Source organism: Etheostoma spectabile, chromosome 22, assembly GCF_008692095.1.
Source record: "Etheostoma spectabile isolate EspeVRDwgs_2016 chromosome 22, UIUC_Espe_1.0, whole genome shotgun sequence".
Lineage (NCBI taxonomy): Eukaryota > Metazoa > Chordata > Actinopteri > Perciformes > Percidae > Etheostoma > Etheostoma spectabile.
The window spans coordinates 9,750,236-9,762,556 of record NC_045754.1 but is presented as its reverse complement, the minus strand read 5'-3'; the positions used below and the strand labels follow the sequence as shown (position 1 = coordinate 9,762,556).

At 38.7% G+C, this 12,321-nt stretch overlaps 1 protein-coding gene across 1 annotated transcript; it reads right to left on the bottom strand.

Moving 5' to 3' along the window:
• Window positions 1-1,159: 1,159 nt before the first annotated feature.
• On the bottom strand, window positions 1,160-11,612 carry mettl4 (methyltransferase 4, N6-adenosine). The gene is made up of 8 exons (XM_032504197.1): window positions 10,957-11,612; window positions 9,318-9,383; window positions 8,209-8,569; window positions 7,895-7,964; window positions 6,690-6,864; window positions 6,484-6,590; window positions 5,918-6,009; window positions 1,160-1,500 (listed from the first exon to the last, which is right to left on the bottom strand). Exons 1-8 carry the CDS (start codon window positions 11,182-11,184, stop codon window positions 1,235-1,237), a joined length of 1,365 nt encoding a protein of 454 aa, XP_032360088.1. The 5' UTR covers window positions 11,185-11,612; the 3' UTR covers window positions 1,160-1,234.
• Window positions 11,613-12,321: the final 709 nt, after the last annotated feature.

Sequence of the window (12,321 nt, the reverse complement as noted above, 5' to 3'; positions counted from 1 at the left end):
TTACATTTGACTGTGATATTGAAGAAAAACGCCACGTCACTATCAGCCCACACATATTAATCCACTCTTCTCCTATGGGCCATTGCAGCCAGGTAGCCTTCCAGTAATAGCTTTTCCAACTGATAATCAATGCCAACATAAACAAATTAGTAAGTATTTATATAAGGATTTTGTACCAACTTGCTGTATTTAAAAATAGTCAACAGTTAGTATCCCATCTGTTTTTTCTGCATTTCATTCTTTCTTTAAACCTCATGGATACAGAATAAAAATACAATCAAACCTTTACAAAATGATAATAGTAGGCACTAACAGAAATTAGCTTGACCCTCAACAACATTCAGCCTAGGTCAGAGTAAATCTGTTTCAAAACCTTGATTTCAGATAAGGAGGCATATACGTATGGACTGGTGTGTTAGGGAGACAGAGAACATGACAAGCAAATGTGTTAATGATCCTGCTGGAGTCACACTCTGGCTCCATTAGCTGCGATGTGTACTGTGCAGCAGTGGCCGTAACTCATTCTCATCTGCTTTAACGACAGCCCTGCTGGGCCCCACAACACCACCACGCCATCTCCCCTCTCTCTGAAGACCACAGACTCATTAGAGAGGCAAACAGATAGGAAAAGGTAGGTCATCATGCTTTAGAAGTGGTTAGAAGTGTGACACATGGAGAGTATGTCTTTCAGTAGAAAGAAGAAAAATCGCCGTCATATTATGTAAGCATAGAACTGGGCGTCCATGACAGGATGCAGGAGTGTGTTGTTTGTTGTTTAAGGGAAAACTTTGAACAAAAGGTCTGTTAAAGGACTGATACTAACAAAGTGCATTCAATATAGACTGTGGATTTATAGTGTGAGACATTTTAAACTTCAGCTCAAAACAGCTTGAAATGAGTAAAAATAGAAATACTTTGATCATCCTTAAGACACACATTGTGCCAAAGATTACTCAAAAAGGCCAAAAAATAAACTTGAGTGTTGTTTATCTAAATGCAGAGTGGGAAGTTAAAAACATAGCTGCACAAAAATGCACTTTCATCTCTCCAAATGCATCAGCAGCCCAGTGATTCACTACCTTAAAAATGTACCCAGACCCCCTCCAAAGAAACCAAAGGTCTGACATGCATGATAAGTACAGATCAAAACAAACTGGTATAGAAGTTTTCTGCTGTTGAATCTTTATTAATTACACGCGGAAGTACAAATGAGACACATGTTGAAGGTCTGTCATTAGTCCACAGCAGTGGGACAGTGACCGTGACGAGAGGATTCTTCAGGTGAGCTTAACACTGGTGTGAGTGTGGGCTTCTCTGTGCAGTCATCTGAAGCTGCTTCTTTTGGGACATTTGTTCCCTCATCTGTAGGCGTCAAAGTGAAATAGCTTGTGTGCTGAAATTTCAGCACTTCGTTTCCCCAGCTGGTCCAACCAGGTTGAAGATTTCGGGCAAACAGCTCCAAGCACTTTGCTTCAGCTGTGATGTAGGGCTTCAACACCTCTACAGAAAGAAAGAAATTAGGAATGATCATGGCTAGTTTAACCCACTCTGGGACAAAACAATACGTCCCTTACTGAGTCCATGTTCCTCTCACTCCCTGTGCATTGTTTGTGCTCTGTCACCTTAAGATTTGAATTAGATTTAAAAGTACAAACTGCAGACTACACATAGCAACTGAAAATTTCACCTATACTCCCAATAAACAACGATTTCTGTCTGGAGTAAGTTTGTTGTTTCAAGGCTGAAAGGCAGTGTTCAACTGCCCTCTCTGGTTTCAAGTCTGTTGCACCTACAACCACACCTGAAACAGTGATGTCACGGTGCACTGACCCACCTTGGAGTACACTTCCAGATCACAGTAGCATGGTAAAGATGTAAACCACTAAATGTCAGCAAAAACAAGAAAAGTTCCTCTTTTCAAAAATCTAATGTGAAGTTTCTGTTAAAATAGAAAAACAATTTTAATTAAGCAAATGCACCATGTTATCATCAAGTTGATAGTGTTTTATTAACTAGATTGTGTCTAGGGGCCCCATTTGTCTTCTTTTTTTGTTTTCTTGTTCTTTGTGTGTACTTGGAGGCTTAAGAGGTGTATCCACAGGTGGAAGATAAAGTTTGTATAACGCCCCGGCCCGAAAACACATTAGCAATTCATTTATTTTCTCTCAAATGAACAAACAAGGAGGAAACATTGTGGCTTTCAAGGGCCAAAGGCCTGAAAAATTCAGGTTGTAAGATTTAGGCACGGCATCCATTTTTTTTATGGGCGAGCTTTACTTGATAATAGACAGAGGAGGACAGCATTGGCAACTGCCCAGCTCCTTCACGCCACAGCACAGATTTTTCTATGTGGAAACTGGCAGTGACCTTGAGTCTATAAAGAGATGATGTTCCAGGAGCAGCATTCCTGCCAGATACGTTTCACTTCCTCTGCCCCGGTGCTACTCTGTCTGCTCTGGTGAATGCTCAAACCACCCTGACACTCGGCTCAGCCAACACTCAGGGAGTTAATGAGCTCAAAAGCCTGATCCCCAAACCAATCCAACCTGCACAATGTGGTGTCCTGCCTACCGTTTTTTCTTCCTTTGGACATCAAGGAGACAGAGTCACAGAGCAGAAAGGCCAAACATGCAGCTCTCAGACTAATCCAACCTCAACCTGTGACTCAGCTCTCAAAGTTTAGCAGAGAATAAAAGGTCTAATTATCATCTTAACTCGGAAATGGGACAACGTATGAAACTTCTGCCAAAAGAGGCCTGAGGCAAACTACTCTCTGGACAAGTAACATATTCAGTCTTTTATATTTATATTCTGCCTACAGGCTCCTCATATTCTCTCTGGGGTTGATTCAGGATGTACAAATTGAGAACAAATTAATTATGTTCTACAGGTCTGCTCTAATACTTAAATTACAGTACATTTACTATTTTCACGGTTTCTATAAGAATTTTCCTTGATACACTGCACATCTAATTTAAATTACTATTTACACATATATTGTTGAGGGTGCGCAAACATGACCACATCACCCCCATCCTCAAATCACTCCACTGGCTTCCTGTCTCACTCAGGATTGAGTACAAGGTCTCCCTCCTTACCCATCAGTGCGTCCATGATGAAGCCATTTATATATATATATATATATATATACACACACACACACACACACACACAATATTACTATGTTTGGATCTATCCTTCCAATGGTATCTTCAATCAATGAATCAATGTAATAAATTACTTTGATGGTCTTGTTTTTGGCCTCATCTTAATTTTCATTTACATACTTCTAAATGTACAGACTATCACCCAAGGTAACAGAAATTCTTACTATTGTGCTGATAACACGCATGCACACACGTGCGCGCGCACACACAAACACTGACAACCTTTCTCCTTCCCTCTATCTGCCTACAAATAAGCATGATGTCTACCATAATGTACCTAACAGAAAGAGTTTTATATCTAAAATTAAAGCCAATTTAAAACGAAAAAAGTATTTAGCAGCCAAAAAGCAATGTATTTCCCTACCCTACGGAACATAAAGAGCAAACCAGAGCAAAAAGAGGAATGAATGTTAAACTACAATAAGTCCCTAAATAAAAGAAAATGTTGCTCTGTAACTGCTCATTGTTAAATAGCAGTTTTCTGTATTAGGTGATAGTATGCTAATTTTTCATTTACAGCTTATTGCACTGACCCCAAGTGGCCAAGAGAATACTGCAAGTTAAGAAAACATGATCTCTGCTTATTTCTATGAATTTAGCATCTTTACTCGTCTTAATAAGAATTGTTTAAAGATTTCACAGATCAGACTTAAATGCAACAATCACGTCTTTTTAGAGGATCCAGAGAAAATGTAAATCAATATTGAGAATTAAAATGCTCTATAAGCAGTCGCCAGAGGCAATGCTGCTCTTTACACCAGACCAAAGGGATTTTAACCATCTGAAATACTAGTGTCAGTCCCAACAAAATATAATTTACCCCTTTGACTGAAATTTGATTGTTAAAAGTGGGATAGTAAAGAAAGCCAAATATTGTAGCTGCCAATGAAACAGATCCATTCCCCAATTAAAAGTAATATAACCCTTGCAATAGGGTAAATAAGTGACGCTCTTCCTGAAACTAATATTAAGGATAGCCATTTAACCACTAATTATAATAACAAATTGGGAAGGGATTTCCTTTTTCACAATTTTTGATGGTGTAGGGGGCCCTAATTAATTAAAACCACCCTTTTTTTTCTCCAGCTTGACCATCTGGCAAGGATGTGTTTTATCCGTGGTGTCCTTTATCTCTCCATAGCAACCAAAAATGTCAGTGATAGGAGCCCCATCTGAGAGGGAAGGAGAAGTGGGTCAGGGTTTCTCAACGCTCCAGACTTGATGATTGTGGCTTTGCACCATTGAGGCAGGCTGCCCTCTAGTCCTAGCAGACCTGACATGCTCGACAAAGTGCTCCAGAATGACAGCGATGACAGCTTGAGATGAGATCAAGAAAGCTCAGGTTGATTAATGCCAAAGTTCTTTGGGCATATTTGAACATTTCAAGCAGTTTCCTAATGTATTGTGAACAAAAATTCTTCAATCTTCATTCAAGAGGTGTTAAATTATCTTGTCAAATAGTTAAAGACAAACGAAAAAGTGTTGCGGCTTTGAATGGCAGCTCTGCAATAGTTGGGTCAAGCCCTTCTAATGCTTCATGACAGACTGCAATTTACAGTTATTACACTCATAGATTTGAGCTACACCCACCACACACAGAGCTTTCTTACCTCTTGCAGAACAACAAAATGGTCGTAGTAACTGGAGTTGAAAGAGATGCAACTGAGGTACACAACACCACAGTTACATACTGTATGTTAGACATTCAGAAGTCACACATTTTTTTAAATGCAAAGCAATTTTCTCTATTTTCGTCTTTAATAATTAGTGCAATGTACATCTTGTGCCGCCGTGTACATCTAAATAAAGATGTATGCATTACAAACTATTAAATAAACCTCCACAACAGCAAATACAGCAACTGGAATAAAAAAAATTAAAAAAAGAATCACACAAAGCGATTGAACACAATCTGTGTCCTAATCAACTTAATCTCCATGGCATCACAGCTCCACAATGGCATCTTTATCATTTAAATCATTATATGTTACGAATATCTAGCCACTTTCATGAGGTGGAGGCTTTTCTGTGCTCCTGAAAGGATGATGGCAAACACTGGCTGTGTTTTGCTCTCCATACAGCACAATAAATCACGTTCTCCTGAGAGGGAGAGACATGACGTCAAGCCTCTCTTATTCATAGGCCCTGCATATTCATTGTCAAGGTTTTACAGTGATTTTAAGCAGAGTCCACGTTGGAAGTCAAGTCTCCACTCATATCAAACGTGTTTTATAGGTTAAGGATTCAAGTCCTCCCCTTATTATCAATACAATAGAAACCCTGCATGTTGTGTTTGACAAGTTTTCTCCCCTCCAACATGCTTATCTAGAGAAGACTGACAACTTTCTGTGGTGGAAAAGCAAGTTATACATTCACATAGTGTGATATTACTATGTATATAATGTAAAAATCAATAATGTGTTATTTTAGTGTGTTCGTTCCTCATATGACAACACACTGTAATCAGCATTTTTTGTGTAGTAACTTTTGTCATCTTATGACATGGAATAAAATCTGAATTTTATATTTCAGCCATACAAACTTAAATGACTGTCTTAGACTTAGTGCCTTTGCTTTTGCGTATTTTACTGCAGAAAGTGATTATATCTTTTCATTGAAGCTGTACAGCAACCATAATCACCATCTCTAATGTTGCAGCATTGCCCTCTGGTGGCATAGCAAAACATTACAGCACTGTACTTTTTAGATACACCAATTAGTTTGGCTTTCAGAAAAATTTAAAAATAAACCTGAGAGGGATGGCTTCTGGGAGTGGAGAGCTGATGGGACGCTGACAATCAAACGCTGATCGTCCACAGGAACCTCTAACGTCTCTGAGGAGCTGAAAGTGGTTGAACAAATATATTCTATTTAATTGTTAAAGCGTAAACAGAATAATAACAATAATAATGTATACTGTTTATTGATCCCCAGTGTGGAAATTACGATTTACGATTTATTTTACTCTGTTTTGTTACACAGACAAACAGACACACAGACAGACACACAGACACACACACACACACACACACACACACACACACACAGGACTTATTCATTCACAAATGGAGAGATGTCAGAGTGATGGGCTGCCAGTGCCGGACCCTGGCCGGTTGGGGGGGGTGCAGTGCCTTACTCAAGAGCAGTGCCCCGGAGGGGACGTGGCATCTCTCCAGCTACCAATCCACACTCCATACTTTAGTCCATATGGGGACTTGAACCAGCGACCCTCCAATCCAACTCCCTACGGACTGAGCTACTGCCGCCCCCCCAAAAAAACACACAGATAAGCACAGATAAAATAAACATTTCAAACCTTGTGGTGTCATCTGCAGTGGAACGATATCGGCCCAGCACCAGCACTTCATAAGGCTTCTTATGATGTGAATCCAGTGGAAACACAAACTGGCCAGATGTTGTTACCTAAAGGAAAAAAAAAAGCAAACCTGTAAAATAACTGGAATCCCACTAAAAGGTCAGATGTACATGACTGAGAGCTGTATCTATTTAAAGTTTTTGTACCTTGACCCAGAACCATTCGGCCACAACTTCTAGCCCCCAGTGTGGATACAGCTCATCACGGACAAAACGCAGGTGGCTGGGCCGATTTGTGACCCAGGTGACCACTAAACAGTTCATGGAGGCCAGTAGGGGGATAGGGAGCCGTTTGAGCTGGGATGAGGGCAAAGAACTGTACCTTTGTTGAGAAAATATATTTGAAAGGTCAAGATGTGTAACTGGAACCACTATACCCTTCTCTACTTCACTCTGATTATTAAAATGTCTCTATACTGCCTTCTGTAACAAAAAAATGCATTACTACTAGGCTAATTCTTATGGAACACCACCAGTAGATTCTAACCTTGGGGTCGGGTCAGGGCCCCCCAATGCTAGATATAATATAATATATAATAATATAGAGATAATCTGAAGAATAATAAAATGAGTTAACAAATAGAAAGGAAAAATAAATCTATTAAAATTCAGATTTGTTTTTTGTTTTTGTTTTTAATCACCAGAGATTGCAGAAATTCTCTCAATGCAGGTTTATTTGCAACAAATACATGTTCTCTGAGCTGTCCCGAACACATCAACTGAATACAGGATTAGAAAATTGTGCAGAGACAACCAAATGTTGTATGCACATGACTTTTTTCCCACAGCCTTCAGGGCGATATGAGTTTGACCCCTGGTTTACAGTACATCATGTTGCTTATCTAAAGGTGGCCTTGAAGAGATAATATTATAATCCAATCCTTACCCCCCTTCTCAACTGCTTCCCTTCCCTAATTTTGTTGAGGTCTTCATGACACAGCCATATCATTGTTCTGCAACATTCTTATATAAATGATAATCAAACAGGTGTTGTATTCAGACAGGCAATAGTTCCATCTGATTATTTAAAAAAAAAAAACGCTCTCATAGTCTTCAGTGTTCAGGCCTAAACTACCATGGCATTCCCTAGGGTTTCCAATTTGCTCATTGCTACACATGTTGCCATAACTTAACCATTCCTGCGTCATTGATCATAATACCTTGGAATGGAGCCAGGCACAAGTGAGTTTTTCACAATTTTATGCACAGCTTTCATTAATATCCCTATCTCAGCTTCTTTAGCCTGTTTCGTGTACTGCTGTAACATGTAAATGTAATCCCAGAAGATACATAATAATAATAAATTATCTTATCGTCCTTTCTGCTACGGAAGTGCTTGAAGGCCACATTACCTGCGACTTCTTTTCACAGACTTGTTTTCCCACGGTGGATCCATAACTATTAAGTCAAACCTCCTTCCATCTGTGTGGGAAACGAGGACCTTTAGTAAACAATGTCAGGCTGGGAGATAATAATGCTCTCTCTTGAGAAACACATGAACACCCATCCCCGCCCCCATGGTTTTCAAGCTTTTTTAAATTTTGTATTCTTTGTTCAAAAGAAGTTACCACATTCATGCAGTGACTACAACTGTAAGACATTTTGTTAAATCTGCTTGAGATGGACAGCAGTTTACACACTTTTCAGTTTGTGACATTGTACTCACAGTGGACTAGAGGCTGTAGTCTTGTGAAATCAGAAAGCAGGAAGGCTGCTTGTGGTGGTATTACAAATTCCTCTCCCATCAGTGTAACCACTGTAGCATCGTCCGCCCTGTTCTCTGTTACCCGAGAGAACAAGTCGACATGCGACGTACAGCCATCTTCAGCAACAAGTATCTGAACACACTCCTCATGCTCCTCATGCTCCACTAGAGGAATCTCTTTAGCCATTTCACAAAGAGCTGCGAGGCTGCACTCCTGAGAGGGAAGAGGCTCTTTCACTGTGTCTGTTGCACCATTTAGATATCCGAGGGATCGGGCAGAATCCACCAAGGACTTTGTTCCCTCCAGGACCAAAGACCTGATCTGCATCAGAACACATTATAATACTATACATTATTAATTAGGAAATTTGTGCTGGAAGAGACTGAATTTGGAAATGCATAGAATAGGTAGTAGGAAACCACCTAATGTAACTACCTTAAACTGCTGGAATTTAGATGAACCTTTTTAGTGTACAGTATATGTAACCAATTTAAGTAACCAGTTAAGTATGGATCAAATGAATGTTGTATTCTTTAATGGGGTAACCCTAAGATGTATTGTGATGGAAGGACAATAATATACAATGAATTAATGATAGGGTTAAATTAGTTACAGTAAGCCTTTGCTGCTGCATCAGCTCTATCTGACCTTCCACAGTGGCATAAAGAAAAATTAACTTAAGTGCTTATGGGGCATTATTATCTTAGGTTGTAAGGATTTGCGTGACAAATTGGTAAATTATGTTAGCTAACCAGACCATCCTTAATGATAAATACCAATTATCCAATTATTGTAAACAGTAATCTATTCATTGTAAGACAGTGCCTTGTTAATTGTTAACAATAGGCCTATATAAGAATTTGCCTGCGTTCTGTTTAGGTGTCAACTCCTGTACTGTGCTGCGCTCACTTTGCAGGACTAACCAGTAGTCTATAAAGTAGCTTAAATTGTTCTCTGTGACACATTAATTTGTCAATGTCGTTTAAAACAATCTCCACCGACATAAATCTCTTTCCAAGGATGACACATGCAGCTAAGACTCAAAGTTAAAGAATGAGATTTGACCTACCTTCTCATGGAAGGCCTGTGAATCAACTTCCCCCTGGTTGAGTTCACTGTGTTTTCGTTTCCTTTTCTGAAAGTCAAATTTATGATGAATAATTAATGGTAAGCGCCACTTCTCAACTTCTAGCTGCAACTTATCAGAGGTGAGATTTTGCAGATTTTCTTTGTCATATATGATAGTAAACTAAATGGACAAATTGTCAAATAAAACAAGGAATCTGACGACCCCAACTTGGGCTCTGGCAAATGAAAATGGCCATTTTCACTATATTCTGACATTTTATGGATAACAATCAAATTAATCAATAATAATAATAAAAATATTTATAATTCCAGCCCTTCCTTGTTTTGCTATGTTCAGATAGCCTTTTCTATTATATAAACAACATTTGATCAAATCTGTCTTGGTCTCTTTTTGTGTTCATTTAAAGAGAAGTGGAGAAAACATAATTGGCACCTACCATGATCATTTATATTCAGCAATCTGTAAACTATACAGTTTAAGGTGAAGATTAAATTTGTCTCACAGCATTAACAAATACATTGGTACAAAATTGTTATATGTTTTTATAGGTGGTTTAATACAACTCTGATTTCTATTCACTCAGTTGCTGGTTCATAATGCAGTATAATACTACATTACAATAGTGCTCATAAGTTTATGAACCCATGGTAAAGTTGACTAAAAAGTGGAATAAAAAAAATAAAAAATAAAAATAAAAAAATCACATTTTGGAAATTGATCTTAATGCTTTAATTTAAAAAAAAATCCAAACTTAACGGAAACCAATTTTCTTTGTGAATGAACAATGTATCTTAAATTAATAATATGTTGATACATTTTTTTATTTTATTTTTATTTCAGTTAGCCTAAAAGCTGGTTTGATTTGCACTGAGAGATGATTTTACAGAAATTACCCAGTGCCAATCTCTAGGTATGGGGAAGGGTATGTGATGACGTGAGGTTATTTTAATTCCAAAGGCCAAAGGAACTTTATCAGGATGCATAGTATTCTGAGACAAAGAAAAAAACTGGCCTTTACAAATAAAACTGTGCCTGCCTCTATGGGAATTTAACATAGAAAGAACGTTTATTTATTTACAATACATAATTCATTCACAAAGAAAACCGGTGTCCTTAAAGATTGGGTTTTTCCAGTTTGTTTTAATTAAGGCATTAAGATCTAATTCCAAAGGATGATTTTTTTTTTTTTTATTCCTTTTTTTACTCAACTTCAGCATGGGTTCCTAAACTTATGAGCACCACTGTAAATACTTCCTTTATGAAGTTCATTATATTCGCTTTTGTCTTAGAAAAAGGCAGCCCATTCAACGTTTTGATCATACTGGAGGTTGTACTTTGTGGTGCTATTGAACTGTATTGTTACTGTATGCCAAGAGGCGTTTCCAAGTCTACCCTCGTTGCTATAGCCTAACTAGGGTGGACAAAAATAAAAATCTTCAGGAATCATTGCAGGGCAATTGTAGCTGCTAGTTTTAGCTTTGTGCACTTACTACAAGAATCAAAAGATAATTGATGTTGCATTAAATATGTGTATTTCACAAGTCCCAGACGGCAGATACGTGAATACAGCACCAGAAGCAGTCGTCGCTGTAAAGTCATTCTGGAGCCCGATATTTACCTTTGACGGTTTGTCTGTTTTCTGCAACATATCCGTGTTCCCTCCTTTCACGGCATCACTGCCACTATAATGGCTTTTTACATTCTGAAAACACTGCTTTTTGAAAAGGCACTTTATATATGACTTTTGATTATTATTTCTGAATCGGATGCAACGCGAATACCCCCGGTCAATAAGTGAGCGTGCATCTAAAACCCAGCCCTGCGTGTTCAGAACCACCACGGCCATCGTGAAACCGACTGGTTCAAACTAGCTGGCGTTGCTACAACGATAATGCAGCTGGCTGTGGTTCTACGGTTCAGCAGCAGACATGTCCCGGCCAACAACAAAGTGTCCAAACAACTCGATTTCCCTGTAAATGATACCGACAGTAGAGCGCGTGCTCGACTGCCTGCTGCTGTTTTCATTTCGCGGAAGTAGATGAGGACGGTGTCGTGTCATAGACATTCCCCGATGTGAGTCGAGTGCAGATTTGAGTCGCGCATGCGTCACTTTGCGACCAGTAGGCCTAGCCTACAAGATGCTAACGAGAGACTTCTGTATCAAGTTAGCAATCAAACACATCAAAGGTTGTCCGTTGATTGGCGTTTTGAGCTATGTTAGAAAAAAACTAACTCGTGTTTTCGGTCACAGATCAAAAGGTTCTAACATGTATATGAGGAACTCTTACAACAACACAGGAATCTACATTGTATTGTCTAAGACACCAGGGGGTTGGAGACAGAAGGTTAGGCTACTTCCTGTTGTAAAGCAAAATTGCTGCACTATGTTAAATGCCAGACTCGACCTACTCAACAACTTTTAGATGGTTGGGGAGGTGTTAAGGAGTGGAATGCTAATTAAGGCTAGATCAGTTTTGAATCAATCTAGCTGCAGAGTAGGCTGTATACATAAAACAGAAATACATTTTTTACAGAACATTTTATTTAACTTTTTAAAACTCAACATTAGCAATCAAACAGTCTTTAAAAGCTAAAAAAAATTTGAAAGGATTTCAATCTTCTGTTATTGTTTGTAATGAGAAAAGTTTATTATTTCATGGATTTCACAAATTTCAGTATGACACGTTATGCCGTAAATCATTTAAATCTGAGCATGTGCGACTCAAATCTGCACTCGATTTACAACGCGTATCCATAGCGGCGTTTGTCACTCCCCAATGTAAGTCCTTTTCCTTCATTAACGGTCTCTGTGTAAATCGAGTGCAGATTTGAGTCGCGCATGCGTCACTTTGAGACGAGTGAAGCTGTAAGTTGCGCATGCGTCACTTTGCGACAAGTAACAAACAATATGCTACCCAAACACTTCTGTAATGTCAATACAGTAATAATAAACTTTATTTCAGACCCAGGGGGATCCATATCA

Coding starts and splice junctions, on each gene's coding strand:
- mettl4 (XM_032504197.1), bottom strand. CDS start 11,184: ATGGCCGTGGTGGTTCTGAACACGCAGGGCTGGGTTTTAGATGCACGC. Junction 6,010..6,483: donor ACTGCAGATGACACCACAAG/GTTTGAAATGTT, acceptor AACCACTTTCAG/CTCCTCAGAGACGTTAGAGG. Junction 1,501..5,917: donor CCAGAAGCCATCCCTCTCAG/GTTTATTTTTAA, acceptor TTCTTTCTGTAG/AGGTGTTGAAGCCCTACATC.